General features: G+C 43.5%; 1 protein-coding gene across 3 annotated transcripts in view; it reads left to right on the top strand.

The window, feature by feature from the left end:
- Dlg5 (Discs large 5) overlaps positions 1-23812 on the top strand; it is a 172575-nt gene that overhangs the window by 58631 nt on the left and 90132 nt on the right. For all 3 annotated transcript variants that reach the window (XM_065439425.1, XM_065439424.1, XM_065439426.1), the window contains 4 exons: positions 170-1511; positions 12114-12279; positions 12364-12466; positions 16629-16809. In XM_065439425.1, the coding sequence (XP_065295497.1) occupies positions 170-1511; positions 12114-12279; positions 12364-12466; positions 16629-16809 (1792 nt within the window). The remainder of the gene's footprint in view (positions 1-169; positions 1512-12113; positions 12280-12363; positions 12467-16628; positions 16810-23812) is intronic.

Raw genomic sequence — 23812 nt, 5'->3', positions numbered from 1 at the left:
CTGTGTTGAATTAAGAACATTTTGGTAATGGCATCTTTCAGAAGATGAAATTAGTTTTCCGCATTCTTATTGTTCATGCGAGCAAAGATATTAGCAGTGCTTTCTGTGTGCTTGCTCTTCATATTTAAGGCCATTGAAGCATCACTCATATTGCGCTGTGTTCCTGCAGGGTCTCCCCCAGCACACCTGCGTGAAGAGAAAACTTATGTCTCGTGCTCAGTGCAGACGGACACACTACATGAACTTGGAAACCACACTAAAACGTTGACTTTGAGCAGTCGGAGCAGCAAGTCAGGTGGAACATCAGAGAGAGCCACTGTCAGTGTTCAGCCAACACTCCTGGACAAAGCGTACAACAAGATCTTTGGTGAAAAGCGGGTCTCCAAGGAGAAGAAGGCCCTGCTGCCTGATGAAAAAGGCCCCATCGAAGAGTTGGACTCGATGCTGGAGTGCTACAGCAAAACTGGCGGCAAGCGCTCCTCTGTCAGGCAACAGCAGGAGCATAATGGGGGCACGTGGCCCAAGTATCGGGGACCTCCGCTCCAGCTAGGCGAGGCCGGAGTGGCTAACACACTCCAACCTCACAAGCGACGGGAGCGTAAGTCCCTGGCTTCTTTTACAAAACAGCTGCAGGTACCCTCCTATGCAGACTTCCCTGCTGAGCTAAGCTCCCCTTCTAGTGGCAACTGCACCTCAAGCTCAGGCTCCTATGCATCTCCAGGCAGTCCCCCAAAGGCTCCCTCAGGTGTTCAGCAGAGTTCAGAGCGGGTTCCGCTGCATTATGCAGCTGGCTTGCCTGAAGACCGCCTGGACTACTCAGTGGTGTCTGCACACAAGGACGTCCTTGAAATGTACCAGCACCGAGGAGGCTTGAAGAGTCGACCCCACTCAGCCCACTATCCTCGCGAGGCCTATGCCAAGCCTGTCGCGCCCTATGCTGATGTCCTCCTCTCCGGCCATGTACATCAGAGCCTGCGTGCCAATGTGCCTCTGTACCCACAGCCACGGGGCCACCAACATGCCTACTACCCGACGTACATTTCACGTAGTGGGGACTCGCTCCTGGCAGCTGACGGTGCTGAGAGCTTGCGATATGGGCCCCTGGGTGGGGCAAAGGGGGATGGTCGTTACACACCCTCTCCATGCCCATCTCAGTACAGCTTCTCAGGCACTTCACCAACTCACAGCCTGGACTTCCCCCAGCAGTTCCAGCCGGTGGCACCAGCCCCAAAGCGGCTTGTACCCACACATGTACATGGACCTTTTCGTGCTGAAGAGACATACCCACAGCCCTCATATGATGGTTTAGCTACATTTCCCAAGCGGAACCAGCGCATACGGATCCCATCAACACCAAGTGTCACTTCAAAGTCATCAGCAGGAAAAGTGTCTACAAGCTCAATAGAGAAGGCCCCATCACTCACTGATCGTAGCAGCCCCATGCCAGCTTTTACAGTGGAACTGCTTACTCCCAATGGGTCGCGGGCCATCACTGAGCTTAGAGGCCGAAGGTAAGACTCCTTAAAAGCTCTTTCAGATAGCTTCCAAGAAGAGCTTGAGTGATAAGATAACACAAAGCAGTGTGCACTTATAAAGTTGACTGAAGGAACCTTTCCTTCTGTGATGACAGCCAAAATAGAGAGTCCACAGTGGACTCATTTCATAGTCATTGATGTTTTTGACTGTTGGTAAGTGTCAGACCATCAAATTGTAACTCACAGTATATGTAAGTAATCTACTAGGCTGCTGCAAAATGTTTGTAGCACAGCACAGCAGTTTGTTATGCAGAATAATTGGTAAAAATTTGGCATGTTTTTCTAGCCTAACAGAAATGCTAGATGATGCATGGTGCACGTTAACTCCACAGTGGCTTATGAATAAGCTTGCCACATGACCGCATGACCACCAGGCATGACACATGCTGTGATTTACAGTGAGAGTGCATCATCATGCACTTCTGGTTGCTGTGCTTGTGCTTTATGCTAAAGACTCGGTGGCCTACTCTAAAGGCTTAGTGGCCTGCTCTAAAGGGTGCTGAAGGTAAACGTTAAAGGGCCCCTCACCCGGCCCCATAGCAAATGTTGGTTCTACTCTGGAAGTTGTTACGTGTCCTCTAGGTAGTGCTCTGCCCCCAAAATTTTTCAAATCAGCTCATTAAGAGCCGAGATAGAAATATTTCAGTGCCACGAACCCATGATTTCAGCAGGCGGGCTCCACTGCCAAGCAAGATGCTCTCTCCACTCGCTCCGTCTAGCCTCCGCAAGCGAAATTCCTTCCCTGCGTTCTCCCATACCAGACCTCAAGGACCCCATGACACATACGTCACAGGCCCCTGCCTTCATTATTTTTTTTCTCCTTGTCTTCTTTTTTTTTTTTTTTTCGGCACTACGCACTTTCGCTGATGGCGTCGCGTGCGAGCTGTTGTCTCGTTCGCGCGACACATGATTTTGCGATGCTGTGCACAAGGAAACATGACTAGCGGTATAATTCAGTGCTACACAAATACTGAGGCAGAACAAGTGGATCGCAGAGCATGATTGCGGGCTGGAACACGGTAGAAAATGGCATAGTTTCGGCACCTGTGCACATGACCGCACGCCCGTGGGAACAAGCAGACGAAGCAGAAGTACATCTGTCTTGCTTCAGTGCAAAGTAAAACAAAAAAACATGCAGACATTCTTTTTGTGCATTTTATTATTTCTCTAAACTTCGATTTGTCAATTCAAGCAACAGATCACACAGATAACAGATGCTGTCTTGAATAATTCTCGAAGTCAGGTGTCACCATGAGCAATGTCACACTGCGCACACCAGTACGTAGGCGCAGGCACATGAGTATGTCATCCTCCGGCTTGGAGCGCGGCAGCCGCGAGGAGAAAAATAAAACGGCGTTTGGTTTGAAATTTCAGATCTTTCCGTGGCACGTAGCAATGTAATACTTTGCAGACATGATCGCTATCGCGTTCTGTATGCTCTACACTTGTCGGCCCAAAATGGCCAGACCTGGTGAGGGGCCCTTTAAGTCAGGCTGATATATCAACAAGGACAGAGGTTTTGTATATAAGACAATGTAAATGTGGGATAAGTTAACACCACTGCTTTGAATATATAGAGCCAGCTCCTGATGGCATTTTATGCGTTTTTATAAATGATAAATGGTAGTCAACGACTGGTAATTAGAATTAAAATTTTTATGGGGTATTTGAACATGAAAAAAAATGCAGTTTGGCCAATTTTATTGCATGTGCTTGTTGAAGAACTCACCGATGCTCCTACTTTGCATTTGTACGTTGGCACTAGCTGGCACTAGGTCTCTTAGGTTTGTCGTCACAGACTGTCCAGGACTACCCGAGGTGCTGCTTTCAGCCAGTTCGCATTGACATACCAAGTGTCTTGGGAAGTCTTTGGTAGTCTGGGATGACAAATAGAAGAGACCCACTATTACACTACTATTACAGTAGTGTGGGTCTCTCTCTGAGCAGGTTCAAAGCATGAAGTAGCGCCTGGTAGAGCATGACCTCAGAAATTGGCATTGCAGTACAGTATTCCTGCACTATGCTGATACGTGGCTGACTTATTTCTGAGGGTTTACTCCATAAAATACCAGAATGATATTTTTTTCTTCATGTGGTGACGGTAAGTTCTTCCTTGATGGCAACAGTACCCATTACTAGTACTAAGCCTTCCATGTCAGTGTCAGTATGAAAAGTGCATTAGCTTAACATAGAATAGGTCATTTATTTTCCTGCATTTTGCTTAAGCACGTAGGCAATGTTGAGTGATCTTCTGTTGAATATGAGCAAGTATATTGTGCTTTCCTGTCAACTGTGTAGCCAATCTGAGACAATAGACCAGTATTGACTAGGTCATTAGGCTAGAAGAACCCTGTTTGCCTTTTAAAGGGCCCCTGAAACAGTTTGGACAAATTTTGTAAACGCGTAGGGTACAGCTAAAGTTAATCATATGCACCACAATTTGTGTGAAACGTCTCGTATTAAGAGAGCTACGGACTATTACAAGTTACCCTCCTCCATAGTCATGCATTTTCTCCTCAACTCGTTCCCCGAGTGATCGGGGCTAAGCTCCACCTTCACTGGCTTTGCATCATGATGGCACGTCGTGTCGTCGACTTCCGGTTCTCTAGGAACGAGCGCGTGAGGCCTCTCCAAACTCTCCGCCAGCTGCTTGGCAGTCGACCCCAAGCGAGAGCTATCGAAGCAGCGTGCGTTGCGAGCATTCTGTCGCAGAGCCGAACGTGTCTGGTATTCCGATAACCACAGGCGAGCTGGCCGATTCGGCGGATGGCTAGAGGCAGGAACTCAAGCTGATAAAGGAACTTTAGCGTAGACGTACGTGAGCTGCCTGATCGGTCTCCATGGTCCAGCCACCCGTTGGCGCAGAGCTTAACCAGCCAAATAAAGAGCTAATATTGCTCTAACCAAGTTTAAAGCATCTTAAACATTTACAAAAACAATGTGATTACACTCCTGCAAAAAATTTACACCAGCAGCAAAGAAGAATACATTTCGTTGCTGCTATTGTGTGTGGTTGAGCTCGGTGCTACCAGGTGGCTGCACCGTGCAGACCATTCACATTTGCACTTCTGCTCATCCCGTGAATGCCACGGTCAAACGGCCAGGCTCTGTTCCTTTGCGCTTGCATTTGCCCCAATACGAAACTCACGGAACGCTATTGTGTTAGTAATCTTCCGGAGTAAAGTGACGGCTGTAAACGCACAAATCCTGGCGCCGATCGGATAGCGGCAGTCCGATGCGCTGCAGCCAGTCCGCTCGTCTACTGCCTTGCAGCAATGTCGCAGCTTGCCATATTGCCAGTCGCTACGTTTGCAATCCACAACGCAGCAAAGTCGAATCATAGTGCTCGCGACAAGACTGAGACCGACTTGACCGTGGAGCTCTCGTCAAAATGGAGCACATTGTAACACAAGCAGACGACGCTTGCTGTAAGCCGGAAGTGCTTAAGTGTAGTGAGAAATTGTTCTTGGGCATTCTCTTTCTGTTACTTTCTTTTTATAGAAACAAATTAACTAACACTCCATTACGAACATAATTTGTTCACCATAAAGGGGGAAAAATTATTGATGACGCGCCCTGGGCAGCCAATTGGATAGCTCGCCCTACTAACGTCAATTGGGTGATTTACGTCATATGGGTAGGGGCGGCTGAAAATTCCGCCGAGCAGCATGCTGTGATTGGCAGCGATGTACATTTTTAAAACCTTAAAATAAATTACACGCTTTATGCGGAGCACTTAGATGTGTCAATTAATGATCAGAAGGACCTACTCAAACGACTCAGTATCTTTGTACAAAATCGTCAAAATCATTTCAGGGTCCCTTTAAAGATTACAAATATTTTTGTTCTCTTCAAGGAAGGCAAAATTCTAGCTCACAACATATTGTGATGTTGGCAAGTTGTGGCACTCAAGAATTATGCAATCGAGAAGAGAATTTCTTCACAGAATTTACTGACTTTGTCAAAAAGCCATGGATGAGATTTTGAGCTTATATATTGAAGGTCGAGTGAGTAAATATTGGCAGATTATTTCTTAAGAAACGGTCCACCATGTCTAGAGTGTACTAGAATAAGGTCGAGTGGGACAAGCAGTTGGGGTGGCGCATGCTTTGCAGTGAGGCACACGGTGAAAAATACTGTGGTGGCGCTGCGATCGAAGTGGATTTAGTGTTCCTGTATATGCTCCCGCAGGGAGCAGAGTTGCGCATAGGTCCGCCGTCGTGCTCCAGCTCTGCAGCGAAGCCACACTCCTCGCGCACGCAGGAGCCAAATGCCGCGCGGTGTTCCGCCTTTTTCTCTAGTGGTCGCGAGCTACAAGCGCCAATTGTTCGCAGGCACTTAGCAAAGGGCACTTCTTAATAAAGGCTACGCTCGAACGAGTCATTCGTGCAGCGGGAGGGGGTGGGCTTCCAACCAACCGAAACTTTGTATGTACCTATGTAAACACGCATATACAAACATGCACGAACGTACAAATAGGGGGTAGGACCGCCTTCGATTCCCCAAAATAAAATACTCCCGTGGCTCGAACAGCTCCAAAGTTCGCTCGCAAACGCGCAGTACGTCGCCACAAAAAGTGATGCAATGATTTTCAGCATGCATATGAAGTTGTCTTATCATGGTCAGAAGGCAAGAAATGTTTTAAAGAGTGTTTAAAGAAAACTTCACACACGTAAGGTGGACACTAAGCGCATCTTGGCTGCCGAAACCAACCGATTAATGACCGTCGCCAAGAGAGCTATCGTGCCTGCAGTTATGTCAGTGACCGTTAACAGAGCGTCATTTATCACTAACCATCGTTCACAACAGCTGCACGTTTTCGATACATATGCGATGCAGACACAGATTTAAGTGCATTTCAAATGTTCACATGCGCACATTTTAAGCAAAGCTTACTTTTACGATTATTTCATACCACAGACTAATCAGGTATTTTGTAGCAGCAAATCTGCAAGTAGAAAAAGATTCAAGATGCAAGATGCAAGAGCTTCTAGATCAAATTTATTTCATACAAGGGAATGCATGAACGGCTGCTGGCAGCAGGCCAAGTGTGCTGGTTCTTGGAACCGTGGGGGCAGAATTCAAAGAACCTGGAAAGGCAACAAGCTATTGAGAGTAACAACAGGATATTTTTATTGCACTAATCACATCAAGATGGCAAACTTGCAGAGTAATTATTCACACAGTGCAGACTGTAATATGACAACACATTTTTCTTGATCTCTCACCACTCAGAGAAGAGCCAGTAGTTGAAGACACTATATCAAGTCAATGAAATCACTGAAGCAGGCTTTGGCCAAAAAGCCAAGTTACAAAGCTTTGTGACCTATCGCATCAGAGGCACGGAAATTTTACGTCATTCAACAGTGCATTCACTCCACTCCCGCCCACAGGAAACAGCATTCACCAAAGCAAAACGTAGATTTCCAGTATGTTTAATTGGACAAGTTTTGTTCCACTGGCACCGCGTAGAGCGCTTCACCGCCTTCTGTGCGGTTTGTGCAGTATGGTGCGCTGCACCCCATCATACTGAAATACAAGTGCCAGTACGATGTTTTTCGTATCACCGCAGGACATCTATAGTATCACTTCACCAAGGTCCTTGACTTCACATCGTCGATTACCGTACCTGAAACCCGCAGATGTGCCTCTGAACGCACGATCGACGGTTTTCTGATTGCAATGGCGATGGCACTGACGGAAACGACGAGTTCATGTTCATATGAGTCGGCGATGCGCCCGTAAAGTTGGCTTCGCAGCGGCGCGGATCACTTGACGTCATTTTTCGCGCTCGGCCAATAGCGGTGCGAGCGGCGCCGGAAAAGTTATGCGCAACTCTGCTCCCTGCGGGAGCATATACAGGAACACTAAGTGGATTGGGCTGCATCAAGGTCGTGCCGTTGGAAACTGCTGGCGATACTTCTCGGAACGGTCATTTTTACTACTCACGCTGGTATGCGTGTTCAGATCGCTCAAACGGTGTTCATAATTGCATATGATATATATTTATGCCTTAAGGATAGATGCCTTTCTTTCTCTTTATTTCATTTTTTTTAATGCCGCTCATTGATTGTGCATGCATTGCGGCCGCAGTGTCGCCTTTCATTCTACTATGTTATTGCACGCTTCCCTTTGGAGGACACTTATTTTTTTTAAATCTTCAAGCAGAATGTACCTTTCATGTGTATTTTTGCGCATATAGTTTTCCATCACTAAGTCTTGCAAAACGCAGATGGAAAAACATATGTAAACTTCCTGCTTGCTGCTTCAAACAAACAAAACATATCTGCCCCATGCGGTGCCTTGTACTCAGATTTAAGGAAAGTATTCTTACAGAAAAAGAAAAAAAGTTGCAGTGCAACATTCCATTCATGTTTCGGTCTTTCTCGCATAACAAAATGCGCAGTAATTGATATGGATTCTTTTGTTGTGGTCAGACCTCGGGCACCGAAAACAGTTGTAGGTAGCCACTATATATGCTAATCTTTGGCCCGTAAGCCGTGTGAAATTTTGTGTCCAGTCCATGCTTCACACACACAAAAAAAAAAGAAGCGCGGTAGTCTAATTAGTGACTATATAGTGGATATGGCGTTGTGGTGCTAAACTCGAGCTCACGGGTTCAAACCAAGTCACGGAACTTGATGGGAACAAAATAGAAAAACACTCGTGTACTTCATTTTAAGTGCACGTTAAAGAACCCTAGTGGTGAGAACTGAACAGGGTGCCTCATAATCACGTTGCCAGACGTAAAATGGCAGAACTCATTTAAACAAATAAAAAAAGAAGAAGAAAACAAGGTACAGTAGCTGCATTCTTCAAGTTTTTTTTCTAGGGGTTGTTGTGACTTCAGGGTGGAGGACGAAAGTCAGACTCTTTCCACAGACGAAGAAGAAACAAAAAACTTCATACAATATTTACAGATAGTGGATGATAGCGTACACGTAGCTGCAAGAGCGCATCAGACCGACTGGGCGGCTGGAAGTGACTCTCTCTTCTCACATGTTCTCCCTTAAGTCCCTCCGGCGACTTTTTGTCGGCGGCAACCAGTTTGGCAACTTCTTGTCGGTAGGAACCAGGCAGGGCAGGGTGATGATGTCGCCTGCGTCGAATTCTCGGAGATGGCTGGGCGCTTCTTGAAGTCACCTCCCGTGTCAAATTCTTGATTCGTCGCTGAGAAGTGGAAGCTCCCGTTGCCTCGCTGATATGCAGGTGGTGCAAGTAGTATGGCAGCTCCCATCGCCTCGATGACAGGCACGTGGTATGGCACAACAGGGTGTAAACAAAAGAAATTATTCTCGTCCGATTTCCGCGAAAAACATGTTACGCTTATCTTATATTTCATACCTAACTGTAATGCCGTTCCCAACTGTACATCCGTGCTACTAAGCAGCTTCTATATAATAAATGGTTGCTTTCAGTTATCCGGTGCACTATCATAAGTACGATAGTGAAGCAATTAAAGAAACGGCATGCTTCACATACACGTATAGATATTTGTAGATCTGCTGTGTTTGCTGAAGAAGATAAGTGTGGTACGACATTGGGCACCGAGTTTTAATGGGTTGCAGGCATGGTGAGACTGTCAAAAAAATGTTTTCCTTGCCTGAATCAAGTTTGCAGATTTACAGGCTGCAAAGTATTTACAGGGGCAGATTGTAATAAAAACTAGAGCCCTATTGTTAAAAATATCAGTTCGCCAGCTAAAATTACATTTGGTACTGGCCGACGAGAGTCGCATGTGTACTAAGGCAAGTAAAACTGTAAAAAATTGTACTGCATAGACTTTCTGCAAGAAAAATTGGGCGTCTACGGCGTCTACCAGCATCCGTGCAACGAAGGCGCACTCGCTAGCAGACGCATTTGACAATGACAGCGAAATTGAAAACGTCATGTTGTGCAACCCATGCCTCAAATTTGTATACGTAGCAAAAAGGTGTCAATAAAAATTTGCAGTTGAAATAAAGCACCATTATAAGAGCATATGTGCGCAGTCGGTCTCAGTGCCTGCAGCAAAATTACGTTGAATATGTCGTGAAGCGCATCTCCGCTTCAATCCAGTTTGCTCGCAGTGCCCTCCTACAATTTTTCCACATGCGGTCCCTCAGCAGGAGAGTGCCGTCTGGCCCACTTGACCATTATCTAGTACACACTAACCCTGTCTTATGGATGGGCACCAACCAGGTCGGAAAATGGTGTTCATGAGTTTGATGTAACATGAAAGCTGAAGGTCATCAGTTGGATCAAGATGTTGAGGTTTTCTTTGAAACTTTACTGAACTAGAGCAGGGAACGAGGTAGTGTACGAAAGCACAATTTCATGAACCCACTCTATTCTTGGTGGTCAATCAAAACATAAATGAGCATTCAACTTTGAGCTGTTGTGCTTGGTGCACTGATGTCGAAGGGACTTGCACTTGTTATTGTTACTGTTGCATTAAAGGCATTCATGTGGGGAAAAGACATTTTAGTTAATTTTTGGGTGCCTGCTCGTACACCCATCTTGTGGCGTGTTCTGGTGCCTTCAAGAAACATGTTTGTTACCTTTAATCACAACTCTTCCAGCAGTAAAGTCATCTCTTGATGCAGGACAAACTTAGATTTTGAGAACTGATCTATCACTCTAGCTATAGTATTTACTATTTGTTTATGTGTTTGTTTAATGAGCTTGCAATTTTTCTTTGTACAGCTATGTGCTGTTACACTGTACACTAACTGAAAGAAAGGAATGACATGGAAAATCCACTCAAAAATATTAATCTGGGATGTATGATAATAGCAATTGATGTGTACTATTCTTTGTTTTGAGTGTTATCACACAACAGCCAGTCATACTTTACTGTATGCCAAAATATGTTACTTCTTTTTTAGAATTTTTAGGTTAGAATGGTCGTGCTTCTTGAGAAATAAATGCTATTTTATTGCACTAAGACATTTGCAGTATTATTTCTTGTTTTATTGGCTGAAGCTGGTTAGAAAGAGCAGTGACTGTTTTGTTACCATGTCTGTTTAAGGACAGTATGCACACGTGTGCAGTTATGAAGTGGTCATGGATTTTTGGTAAACCCAGTACTTTATAGAAGTGAGATGCTGCTGCGCTGTAATTAACTGCAATTCAAGGTTATACAGGGTCTGTTCTGAAAGTAGTACGACTTACTTTTTAAAAAAAAAATTCATTCATGATAATAGTACAAACGATCAGAATTTTTAAAAGTAGCACTCTTCCGCATCTACACACTGCTGCGAACGAGTTTTCTACTTTTCGTACGCCTCCAGGAACGCCTGGACTGGAACGCTGTTTATCTCCCTCGTCATGGCCTGTTTAACTGCCTCTGCCAATCCGTGATGCTTCCCCTTGAATGTCGATTTTATTCCTGGGAATAAAAAAAAGTCTGGTGGGGCCAAGTCGGGGCTGTAGTGAGGCTGAGGCAGCGTTGCCACCTTGTGCTGAGCAAGATACTCCACTATACGGAATGCTGTGTGGCTCGGTGCTTTGTCATGGTACATCTGCCAATTGTTGGCAATGGCTGGGTGGACACGAACAATGAGTTTTCGCAGTCTTTTGAGGATTTAAACGTAAAAAACTGCATTAACTCTTTGTCAGGGTGGTACGAACTCTTTGTGAATGACTTCATGCCGATCAAAGAAGTAAATGACCATGGACTTTTGCTTGCATTTGCTCATTCGTGCTTTCTTGGGGCTTGGGGAAGAAGGGGTCGGACGTTCTGAGCTCTGCCAGTTGCTCTCCGGGTCGTCATCAAACACCCACGTCTCGTCACCGGTCACTACATTGTCCAAAAAGTCGGGGTCCTCGTTCACGTTATGAAGAAAATCCTGGCAGATTGCTTTCCGGTTGGCCTTTTGCTCCTCTGACAACCACTCGTGGCACGAACTTCGTGCACGCTTTCCTTATGGCTAAGTTTTCTGTCACGATCTCAAGAACTTGGGTTTGAGGAATGCTCAGGTCATCAGCAATCATTCTGATACTCATCCTATGATCATTGTTCAGTAAATTTTTCACTCGCGACACATTTTCATTGGTCTTCCTAGTCGAAGGGCATCTGGAGCGGTCATCATCTTCCACTCTTTCCCTACCTTCTTGGAACAGCTTGTGCCACTCAAAAACACCTAATCTACCCATGGCAGCATCACCATAGGCCTCCTTAATCATGTCCTGAGTCTCTTTGCCCATTTTACCAAGCCTTACGCCAAATTTGATCGTGTATCACTGATCCAGTAAGCGCTCCATGATTCTCTGTGACACGGCGTTTCAACAGGGGTTCACAGTGCAAGCAATCTGCTCTCTTCAACGGCCGAGAGCTGACTGCCGATTTTTCCCAGTGTTCCCAATATCCCCCTTCACTGATCCTGCGCATGCAGACTGCCTTTCGTCTGCCCGTTCGCCCAGGAAAAAACCAGTCCTACTACTTTTAGAACAGACCCTGTATATAGAACAGGTAAGTGCGTGACAAATTTACTTGGCCTGGGAAACCTGCTGCTCTTATGTCCAGGTACACAGTTAAATTCAGAGTGGATTGTTGTCATTGCTGAAGTGGTGCTGATAGGAGAGGTACTTTTGCAGACGACCGAAGCCTGGGGACATGCGAAGAATTGTGATTGAGAAGAGTCTGGAGCCCCTTGGAATACAGATTAAGTGTGGTGCTGGTGGCACCATTTTTGTGTCTTCTGTATCCGAGAATAGCATAGCTGCTCAAGCCAGCCTGCAGGTCGGAGACCAGCTGCTGGAGGTGAGTGGGTGAGCCCTTTCAGCTGTGACCTTGCCTGAGTTGTACAGTTGTCAGAATGATAAAAGTAACCTTCATTGTTTACAGGTATGTGGGATAAATATGCGCAACGCCACTTACCAGCTTGCAGCTAATGTTCTTCGGCAGTGTAGGGACAGCATTACCATGCTCGTGCAGTTTAACCCTGACAGTAAGTGCTTCATCTTGTTCTTTTTATTAGTTTTCTTTTTATTATAATTTTGGCACTAAAGGTGACCTAGGCGATTTGCTGTCCTTGCAAGTTTTGCCTCAGAATTGAGGTTTTTAGTAGCAATGGCAGGTGTTTATATGTCAGTTAAACCATGCTCACTGTGAATGCTGCTAGTGCCAGAATACCAGTACTTGTTTCATTGCTGTGCTGCTGTTGCAGCCAACAGCTGCAACAGCCATCCAGTTTCCTTTCTTGACCTTGTTTATGTTGCACTGACATACTTATAATGGATCATTACTGACTAGCCTGGTTTTCAGTGCTTTTTAACTGCAGCAAGGTTTGGCAGCAACACAGAGAGGTCTTGTCACCTGTCATGTGTTAATGCCACCTGGTGATAGGGTACATTATCGCTGCACCAATGGGTGGATACAGGGTGGCCCAACTGTCATGCACCAAGATTAAAAATATGCACGTGCCATGTAACTGGACAGAACCAAGGTAATGTTTGCCGTCCCTTGGAGATACTTGGATGATTTTTTTTGCTCAACACACTCAATATGTGCTCAATACGTGCTGCACAAAAATTTTTCCAAACGGGAAAGAAGCTTGCAAATACACACGAAGTACTTTGAGCAGTAATTTTGCTTGTGTGCTTCAATGCATAAAATGATGTTTTGTTAAAAAAGTAACTGGAACGCCAATGCATTTCTTTGCAAAGTTTGGGAATTAATATCTCGAATTTAGTGTCAACCCAAGAGCTCATTTAAAGTGGATCCGCCTTGCGAACTCCAGTTGTTTTTTCATCCACTTTGATTTCTGTTAATTTATCGTTTCTTTATTTGATTTATTAAACACAAGTAATTTCCCCTATGTTGTCCTTGGTGTCAGTGTTTCTTGACTTACGATAATACTATTCACTAAGTATCATAACATCCTAGTAAGAGTCATTGAGGGCATAGGTCTTCAGATCAGTGAAACCTGATAAAAGTTGCAAAAAAAATTCTGTTTGGCACAAAATATGAAGCAGCAACAATGAGTAAGACATACAGTCATGCTGAAGTCTGGCTTTGTAGGTAGCTAAGCTGCCTGACACGAATGTGTTCTGGTCCAGCCTGTGGCTTGAGCCCAAGAATTGGCTTGGGTCACAGACTGGACCATGGCCACAGAGCTACCGTTTTTATCAGTATTTCATGCTAACACAGTTTTGTGGTAGCTCAAGAACAGACGGTTCTTGAGCTACCGTGCTGCAGCCTGCATTCTACATGCTATTATGCACAACCATCATCATTGCTTAAATTTGCTCTGTGGTTTTGGCTAATGTTGTTTGAAGAATGCAGAGGATGTCCAGTACTGATAAAGCACTCCCTCTCTGGCTTATACCTTTCTGGTTATTACCGTAAATTATTTAGTGCAAAAACCTTAAAAGTGCAATATAGGCTCCTTTGTGCTAAAACTAGAGAATGCTGTTGTAGAGTTTCCAGGACAACCCAGAGCTGATGCCAAGAGCATGACGGCCACTCAAAAGTTATTTTAATAGGTATTGCTACTCTAAAAAAAATTTTACTTGTTTGTTTGCGTACAGCCAGCATTCACATAATAAATAGCTCTCTAATATTTGCTGTGTCATAGCTTCTTGCAAGTACAGTCCTTGTAGAGGGCTAGAACTAGCTGCACTCATAGCCATATGGCTGAACTGCATGGTTGGTTGGTTTTGCGCAATACATTTACTATGAAATTAAGCAAGCTTAAATTACCTTGATTGTTAATCAGACATAAGTGAGCATTTTCTCTGGTGAGGGTAAATGGTGAGGGTGAGGGCCTTCACATCACCTCTGATCTTACTTGGAATACCCACATCGCCCATATAATAAGTAACGCTAACAGAATGCTAGGTTACTTACGACGCAACTTTTCCAAAGCACCTTCTTCCTTAAAATTAATCCTCTATAAAATTCTAATACGACCTAAACTTGAGTACGCTGCTTCAATCTGGGATCCAGGTCAGGTAAACCTAATACACTCACTGGAAATGGTTCAGAATAACTCTGCTTGTTTCATTCTTTCTAACTATAATAGAACCGCGAGTATCAGTGCCATGAAATCTAGCCTTAACCTACCGTCCTTGTTATCACGTCGAAAATTGTTCCGTTTGTGCCTCTTTCATAAATTATTTCATCACCCGCTGCTATGCAACAAACTTATTTCTCCGCCTCCGTATGTATCACCCAGACTAGACCACATTCATAAGGTTGACATTTCATTTTGCAGATCCAACGCTTTTTTGCAGTCATTTGTACCACGCACTTCCAATGAGTGGAATCACCCTCCCGCCTCGATAGCCACTATCGCAGATCACCAATTATTCAAGAATGTCATAGCTAGCACTGTATAATTAGGAACCTTTTTTTCATATTGTTCAACTTGTACTCACAAACGCCTTAGCTAACATTGTATATCCAGGCGCCATTTGTCAAATAGTTTTGTTTGTACATATTTATATACATAATTTTCTGCACTAGTAACTCCTGTTTGTTGGATTTACCCGTTTTTGCTTGTAACCACTCCCTTCTATAATGCCGTAATGGCCCTGAGGGTATGATAAATAAATAAATAAATAAATAAATAAATAAATAAATGCTTAGCAGTTGTAGCAGTGCTGTGCTAGCAGTGCTGTGCTGAATGGGGCATTTATGCAACGATCTCACCCTGCATCATCTTGCACTGAAATTTTATTTTAGCCAGTAATTGCATCAAATGTTCAGGCAAGAAAAAATATTAAAAGTAAAACATTGTGGGGCTCGTTTCCCAGCCATTACTAAAAGCCTCTGGCCTTAAATGCACTTTAAATCTGATGTTTGGAATAACAGCTATGGGAACTTGTATTCAATGTGGGCATGTAAGTTTTTTATGATTATTATGATAAGAATTTATTCCATCATTAGGAACCATAGAATAATTCAACAATGTATTGCCCTTCATTGTTCATGGTACTCTTCCAACATTTCGGAAGGTCTCTGGTGCTGCAGCTGAAAAATTTTGCTGGTTCTGCAAAAATAAATTATGGAGCTTTTCTCCTTGTTAAGAGTTCTGTTGGGAATGTGCTTGACAGAATCTGAAGCAGATGGTAGTCCTAAAGAGAGACATCTACTGAATAGGCTGGATGGGGAGACTTTCCCAGTTCAAGTTGTGGGTAGTTTATTTCATCATGTCCGCAACCTGGGGTTTCGCACTTTCATGTTAAAGAATGGCACCATGCTGCCGATGTTGTCATTTCTAATCAGTGGCTTTCCCTGCACTGTGGAGTTGCTCACATTGCATCAAAGCATTACCACAGTGTGATGGATAGCCAGAACACGGAGAGTTCTAGATGTTGAATTTTCAATGAATACAAATTTGCATGTTATTGTCTCAGTAGTGTCATCCTTCCTGTTTACCGTGCGTATCTGTCTTATAGCCTCTGCTATGGAAGATCCCCTTTCCACTCGTACAGCCAAAGGTGTTACATATACTCCTTCTTGTCTCACAATGCTCCCGGTATTTAACTTAGAAGTGTTGATCTATGCTATCGCAACTAACCCGAAAAAAATAAAAAAGGAAAGCAGCACAGAATAACATTAATTTTTGCACCAATTTGATATCTCTTGACTAAATGCCTTAATTGTAACATTGTAGCAGTAGTGTTGCAACTTAATTCATCCGAAAGCTCTTGAGTGACAGCATTTAATGAATGTTACTTGCACAGTGACATCTACAAATTTTCGCACAGAAATAGAAAGTAGCCAGCTGGTTCCCTTTTGGAGAACTATGTTAAAATTCTGCAAGTGTCCTTCAGTGCATTTATGAATGTTGTCAAACATCAGAGGGCCTGTATTGCAGGCAAGGAAGGAAACTAGACATAAAGTTGGCAGTTTAAGTATTTTTCATTGCCTTGATTTCTATTGGAGCAAAATTGCAGTGTCCATGTCTTAGCTCCACTTTCTTTTCTTAACCCACCGTAGAGCTGTCTACATCCTGCACAAAGTAATAAATATTTAATATCTTATTTAAAACAGCAGTTCTATGAATAATATACTTGTTGAGCCAACTTGTTTTAGGATAAGCATGGCTACTACACTATGCCATAATCCTTGGTGATATTACATACTAACTTGGGACTTTCCAGAGTATCGGGAAGTAGCTTCCGACAACATCAGCACAAGTGAAGAGAATTCACCTGTGGACACACCTGCTGCTTCACCCAAGATGCGTCATTCCAAACGATCTGATCTGATTCGTATTTCAAATGATGATGTCCCCAGTTCAGCTACATCCACCCTGACACGACAGAAGCAGTCCTGTGTCAGGTGAGCATTCATTCAAAGGGCATCATGGCCCATATTTTCTTCTTCAGTCTTATGCATTTCTGTCACAGATGGCAGAATTGAAAGGCTTGGGTGAAAATTTTTTATTCAGATGTACAGTTAGTACCTGCTCTTTAGACTAAGGCATTTTGTCTACTGTTTGTACAGTCAGTCACATACTAATTTTTCCGATGACTTATGATATATCGCTCATTTTATAAGGCATGAACCATGCATACCTTGTTGCAAATGTTAATTTTGCGAGCAAAATTTCCCTTGCATCCTCACTTTGGTTGCAGAGTCTGCTACTTCTTGGCTTTGCAAAAGCTGCACCTAATGATGGAAAGTGGATGCTTTTATTTTAAACTCAATCTCTAAGTAATTTTGATAAGTGAATGTGACTTGAGTTGAAGACTGTGTGGTGTAGTAGGTTTGAACCAGGTTGCAATACATTTTCCTGTTCCACTTACTATAAATTATTTCTAACAAAAAACTGTCTCTTAAGGCTGTTATGCTTTTAGTTTTTGCTGTGAGCTATCATGCTTTGAGAACTTTTGATCTTTGCCCTGAATTACTGTCAACACTGCTTTGAAATCCACCTTGAAATTTCTGTACATAACTGCGAGAAAATTTTACTTCATGTAAGTTCTTTTTTATCCAGCTTCATGCAGACTAGATTTGATGTGATGTATTCGCATGCCAAAACACTTATCATAATGAATTAAAGTAAATTCTTTATTAAAAAGTATAAGCATATTGTGTTTTTGAAGATAAATTAATATGGGGTATGGAAAATTAGAGTAATAATAGTGCAATTCCAATGAGTGTTAGTGTGACCGCCGAGCAAGTGCTTACCCAAGGCCAGGAGATACTTCAGGAAAAGTTGAAGAAGAAGGAAGGGATAGGGGGGCAGTTGCTGAAGTCTCCACTGAAATTTGAAATTTGGACAGGTTGGAGATGTCAACCAGCTGGAGCAAGCATGTGGAATATAAACAGTGTTTCCGTCTTCTTCCAGAGTGTTATTTGTCACCTGAGTCATTTGTTTTGGCAGTTGATCTAGCACAAGCAGGCACCAAGTGTCATCCAGCTTCTCATCCCAGACCTTCATTAACCAATTATTAAACAAGTAGAAGGCATATGATCAGAACTTTATGATAGTGTGATGCCGTGTAGCTTCCAAATTTGAGTTACCCTATGTCGTGGCTTCGTCATGATAGTTTCAACTATTCATTTCTTGAGGAAAGTCATAGACCTCTAGACCCTAGAAAACACTGACAAGCCTCAAGGTGCTGTTAATAATTTAATATGACAGCTTTTCTAGAGCAACTATTGCGTGACGTCATGACATGGTATGTGGGGGCAGGAGCGATGTTTCAACACTCACTCTGGCTCACTCGGCCACCTCGTATGCTGCTACTCACTGTGAGGGTCGATGTAGCAGCATGGAGGACAACCGAGCCAACCGGAGTGTGTGTCAATACCTTGCAATGTCCTGCTGCCACTTGACAACATACTTTGTCATGATGTCACGACACACTATCCTCCTGGGAAACAAAACCGAAACTGACTGTAGAAAAGCTAATATATTAAATTATTTTCAGCGCTCTGAGGCTTGTCACTATATTTTGGGGGGTTTAGGGGTTCAGGATCTTCACTTAATGTAAAAAAATGAACAGTTGAAAATATTATGTCAGTACCCCTTTAAGGCTTCAGTATCCTTCCTGTTGTAACAATTGATGTAAGCGAAGGCTCACACAAAAGAATGTAAACAGGCTTAGTCAACCAACATGCACCACATTTTTAAAAAGAAAAGAAATATCCAAAAACAAACAAAGGAAAAGAAAGCATCAATGCTGATGAAATCAGCTGCAGTTTAGCAGCCCTGTTGCAGAAGCACCAATATATTTGTATTTTGCGTAGCAAGTTATTCTATTAGTTCTTTTAAAGAATTTACCAAAAAATAAGAAAAATCACTAAAATCGAAACATTGAGTTTATAACTCGTCAAAGGGACCCTGAAACGATTTTGACGATTTTGTATAGGGCCTTCTGATCATTAAGTGATGCATTTAAGTCCTCCACATAAAATGCGTAATTTATTATAAGGCTTTAAAAATGTGCATCGCTACCAATTGCAGTGGTGCCCCTTCCCCGAGTTTTCAGCCACCCTCTCACAATTGACGTAGCTAGCCAAATTGACGTCAGTTTGCCAAACTATCCTATTGGCTACCCAGATTGGATCTTCCATAATTTTTCCAACTTTATTGTGAACAAATGTTCGTAATAGTTGGAATGTTGGTTAATTTTTTTTTCCATAAAGAAAGGTAACAGAAAGAAAATACATGACAATTTATCACTACACTCAAGCACTTCCGGCACAAGTGTCGTCAGCTTGTGTTACAACGTTCTTCATGTTGATGCGAGCTGCGTGGTCAGTGTTTATCTCGAGCTTTTTTTTCGCGAGCACCATGGATCGCTGTTGTTAAGTTGTGGGCTGCAAGTCTAGTGATTGGTGACGTGTCAAGCTGTGACATTGTGTCCCTCTGCAAGGTAACGTGCGAGCAGAGTGGCTGCAGCGCATTGGGCTGTCAGTATCCGATAGGCCCAGCATCTACATGTTTGGGGCCATCACTTCACGCTGGAGGAATACTACCACTATAGTGATCACTAATGCAGTTCCGTGTCCGGTATTTGGGTAAATGTAAGTGCAAGTGAGCTGGTCATTTTACTGAATGAGCAGAGGTACAAACATGAATGGCCTGCACAGTGCAGTCACCTGGTGCCACAGAGCTCAACCAGACAAACACAGAGCTACCATAGCAGTAACCAATTGTGTTCTACTTTGCTGCTCGTGTAAATTTCCGGCAGGAGTGTAATCGTGAACATGTTGTCTTCTTAAATGTTTAAAATGCTTTGCACTTGGTTTCAGCAATATTAGTTCAGTGTTTGGCTGGTTAAACTCTGTGCTACAAGGTGGTTGCACCGTGCAGGCCGCTCATGTTTAAGTTAAAGGCCTTTAATCACAGCTCACCTACGGTTACCGGAATACTAGACATGCTCAGTGCTGTGACAGAACGCTCGCAATGCACTCTGCTTGAATTGCTCTCACTGGAGATCGACGGCCATGTGGTTAGCGGAGAGGTTGGAGAGGCTTTGCGTGCTGGCCCCAAGAAAACCGGAAGTAGACGACATGACGCTAAATCATGATGCTGAGCTAGTTAAGGCAGAGCTTAGCCCCCGATCACTCAGCAAATGAATTACGGAGGAAGAGCTTGGCTAGGGAGGAGGGCAACTTGTAATTGTCTGTAGCTATTTTAATATGAGACACTTCACTTAAATTGTGGCGTGAATGTTTTACTATAGCTGTACCCTACGAGACTACAAAATTTGTCCAAACCATTTCAGGGACCCTTTAACTCGGCAGTTGCATGAGAGTATTTATGCATCTCATATGTTCTTGAGTTGGAGTTGGCCTTAAGCTAACATTTTATTGAAAGTTCTGTGTGTGTTCAAACTGTCATTTAGTCATTGTCACTAATATTCAGACCACTGATACCACTGATGATAACGACATAATTTGCAACCCATTTGAAAAAGCATTGAATGCAAACATTACTGTTCTGATACTTATTTTTACATCTATGTTCATCTTGTTCCTAGACCTAGTACTAATAGTGTTGTGTGAGTGTAGCACAGTCAGTAACACTCTCGACAAGGGAGTTCAAAAAGGAATTACCCATAATTCAGAAAGCCTGTTGGTGATGTAAGGTTGGAATGGAGTGCAGCTAAGTGGAACCTCATCCATTAGTCCTCATCTTACAGTAAGAGGCAGCTTCAGCTTAAACCATAGGAAGGAGGATCCTACAGCTGAACCTCCAAATGACAAACACAGATTTAGCAAATTATCTCATATAATGAAATAAATCAAATTGTTTCTTGCTGATATCAGCCTGTAATGAATATATGCTTATAATGAATATTGGATATAATGAAGGCATTTTCATGTCAGATGCAGCTTCGGTGTGATGAGGTTTGACTTTAATGTATGTAGTTAATTTTTGCAACAGACAGTCAACGTGCAAAATTATTTTTACCGTTGGTTTGTGTTGCCCTCAATTTATTGTTTTTGTCTACTGTGTTTAGGGTTCAGTGTTTTTGGCCTGAATTGAAAAAGAAAAGGTGCGCCAACTTTTGGGAAAACAAAAACTGAAAATGCCGAACGTTACCTATCTTTTAACCATTGTTGCTAACCTCCGCAACAGCTATTTAATTTTTTATTTGCTAAATTTAAAACACCATTTCTCGGTGAGATTCACTATGCCTTTGTCTTAAACTATTGTAAATTGTCGTGGTAAAATGCTAGGTAGTGATGTGTTCATGGTTGGTTCTTTCACATGGAGGTTGACTAAGCTGATGGCACACTATTCTTTCAGCAACCACATTTTTACTGTTGTGAATGGTTCATGGTTAGGCTTTATTTCTTTTGCATATACATGTAGAAAATGTAGTGCAGCTGCCTGATTTTGTTGTATTGAGCAGCTGTAGCAACACACTGAGTGTGGTCTTCATGCAGATGATTGTGTATGTTTATGTGTGTGTTTGGTGCTCATGTATGGAGGTCACGGTGAGAGTGGTTGGGCAGAAGTGACCTCGAATCGGCAGTGCAGACTCAGTGCAACAGATGTAGCAATACAGCTGGCTGCTTCGCCTGGCATCTCAAGATGGCCTGAATCACTTTCCATCAACTTCCAGTGCATGTCTGGTGCCATCACAGGTGGTGGCTATAATACGCTAGCCATATTAAAAGTGGGTAAAAAGATATTCTGTTCAGAATGATCTATATGAGTTACCAGTCTATGTGAAGCTATGACCCTGCTCATTGCTGTACAGTCGAATCCACTTATAACGATACCGGTTTTAGCAATATATCGGTTATAACGATGAAAAGCTGCTGCACCGTCAACTTTTGTATGTTTTCTAAGGGCAAATCCCGCTTACAATAACGTCCCCATGTTGCATTATCGGTTATAACGATGAAGTCTCGCTGCTGGGTGTCCATGCCGAAATGTAATCGAATGTGAAATCCTTGAAAAGAAAAAGTGAAATGCGTGCTGCTGCACGATTGCCCGCGACCCCAACTGCCACTGCGCGCTTCTCTCCATGAGAGATGCACGCAAGCCTCGCGCGCATCTCTCCCGTCGCCCTTCCACCCCTCCAAACACGAATGGGCTGCGCCCATAGCTCTGCGCCGCACCACTCTCTGAAACACGAATGGACCGCACCAACTGCACTGACAACACTGCCAGCGCTGTGGCACTGCTCCCAAATTGTGTGCACGGCCCTCACAGTTGGTTCTTTATTCTATTGTCCTCATTGTGTACAATTCTGCTAACCGATTAATTTGCTCGTGCTTTTCTTTGTTTGTTGCGTCGAAGTCATTCCTGGCCACATTGTTTCTTAGCCTTGCTTGACTTGCCGCTGAAACGGAAAATGGCTGATCCGCCCGCTGATCATCGGCAATGCACAATGTTTCCGGTGAAAAGAAAGTGCACTGCTACAGATATTGAAACGAAGTGCTTCTAACCAATGAGGTGATCGTTGTGAACATGCTTGCATTGGATAGACGACAGTGACGGCCATGATGGCAGCGCTAATGCGGTAGGGCAGACTTCCTAAACATTGTCCCCGCGGGAGCTCCTGTGGACGATTCAGTCCCTCATGGGCTTGTTCCGCGAGGGACCTTCTGCTTCACTATGTGGAGCACCTGGACGCCTTGGATAAGGATGTCGGCAATCTTCGCGTAAAGCAAGCAAGGCGTGCAAGCCAGGGGGCAGTACGTGCTGAGATGCTTGTAGCGATCTTGCTCCAGCGTTTCTTCTAGATTTATCAAGCTGAGGTGCTGCCGCGGCAACCTTTGTGCATTGTTTAAAAGGCGCCTTTTGGGGCCACCAAAGCGATGCCTCGGCGGAGCTCACATGTCACTGGCCGCCCGTGATCCTTCTTTTCAGTAGTTATAGCAATGCCATTCTTCAACGCCAACAGCCACGACTTGATAACAACACACGATCAGAGCACACAGGAAGCAGAGTTAAACAGTTAAACAAGTCAACTCAATCAGAAGTCGGATGGAGGAAGGTGGTGCGGAGAACTGGCCTCACGCCATTATAGTTTTTTTGGAACAGCTGCCCCGGTTATTACAATGGAATTTTCTTGTCACTTGAATATTGTTGTAAGTGGGTTCGACTGTATTTCAGCAGTCTCATTTGGATGAGTAGTGGTAGGGGATATCAAGAATGGACCAACCAGATGTGCAAAACATGTTAAATCATAATTTGCAATGAAGCTTTCTACTAAGACAGTGGCTGCATGTAAAGCTAGTGCATACTGTTGCGAGTTAAAGCTTTTCAGAAAAGCAGAGCACAGAAACATAGACATTATGCTACATGAACAATGCCTCTCTGTCAAAGAAACACAATGTTGATTCCATTGACTCCTATATATGGGGCACTTCAAATGGGAAGAACCAAAAATCTATATGAATTGTTCCTTTGGTTGGTCAGACATATCTGGAGGCAGGAACATAAAATTGAGTGAAGATAATAAAGGTACACTAAAGAGAAAACTTATGTGGCTTGGATTAGTAAATTACCTTTTTACAATGTACCAAAAAAAACACTTGCCGTGAGAGGAGGCTTGGTAACCCAGGAAAGACTCAAAGGCAAAAGACAGGAGGCGCGACTGCCTTGAAGTGTTCGCACCAGCTTGCCGTGATGTCATGAATTATGATGTTGTCCACTCGGGCTTAGTTAATTTGTTACTAGTAAAGATGAACCATATTGTATTCTAAAAGTGCAAAAGATGGAACTTAGTAAGTTTCAAGGACATGTACTGAGTCACAATGGCCCAAATATGAAGTAATGTTTTGAAATCCGCCACATCACACTGATGTACTGGCACTAGGATTTCTCTGTAAAATTCAAGAGTGCACCACATTGTTTGTGGCATTC

This window comes from Dermacentor albipictus, chromosome 1 (assembly GCF_038994185.2).
Source record: "Dermacentor albipictus isolate Rhodes 1998 colony chromosome 1, USDA_Dalb.pri_finalv2, whole genome shotgun sequence".
NCBI lineage: Eukaryota > Metazoa > Arthropoda > Arachnida > Ixodida > Ixodidae > Dermacentor > Dermacentor albipictus.
This window is presented reverse-complemented; position numbering and strand designations above follow the sequence as displayed.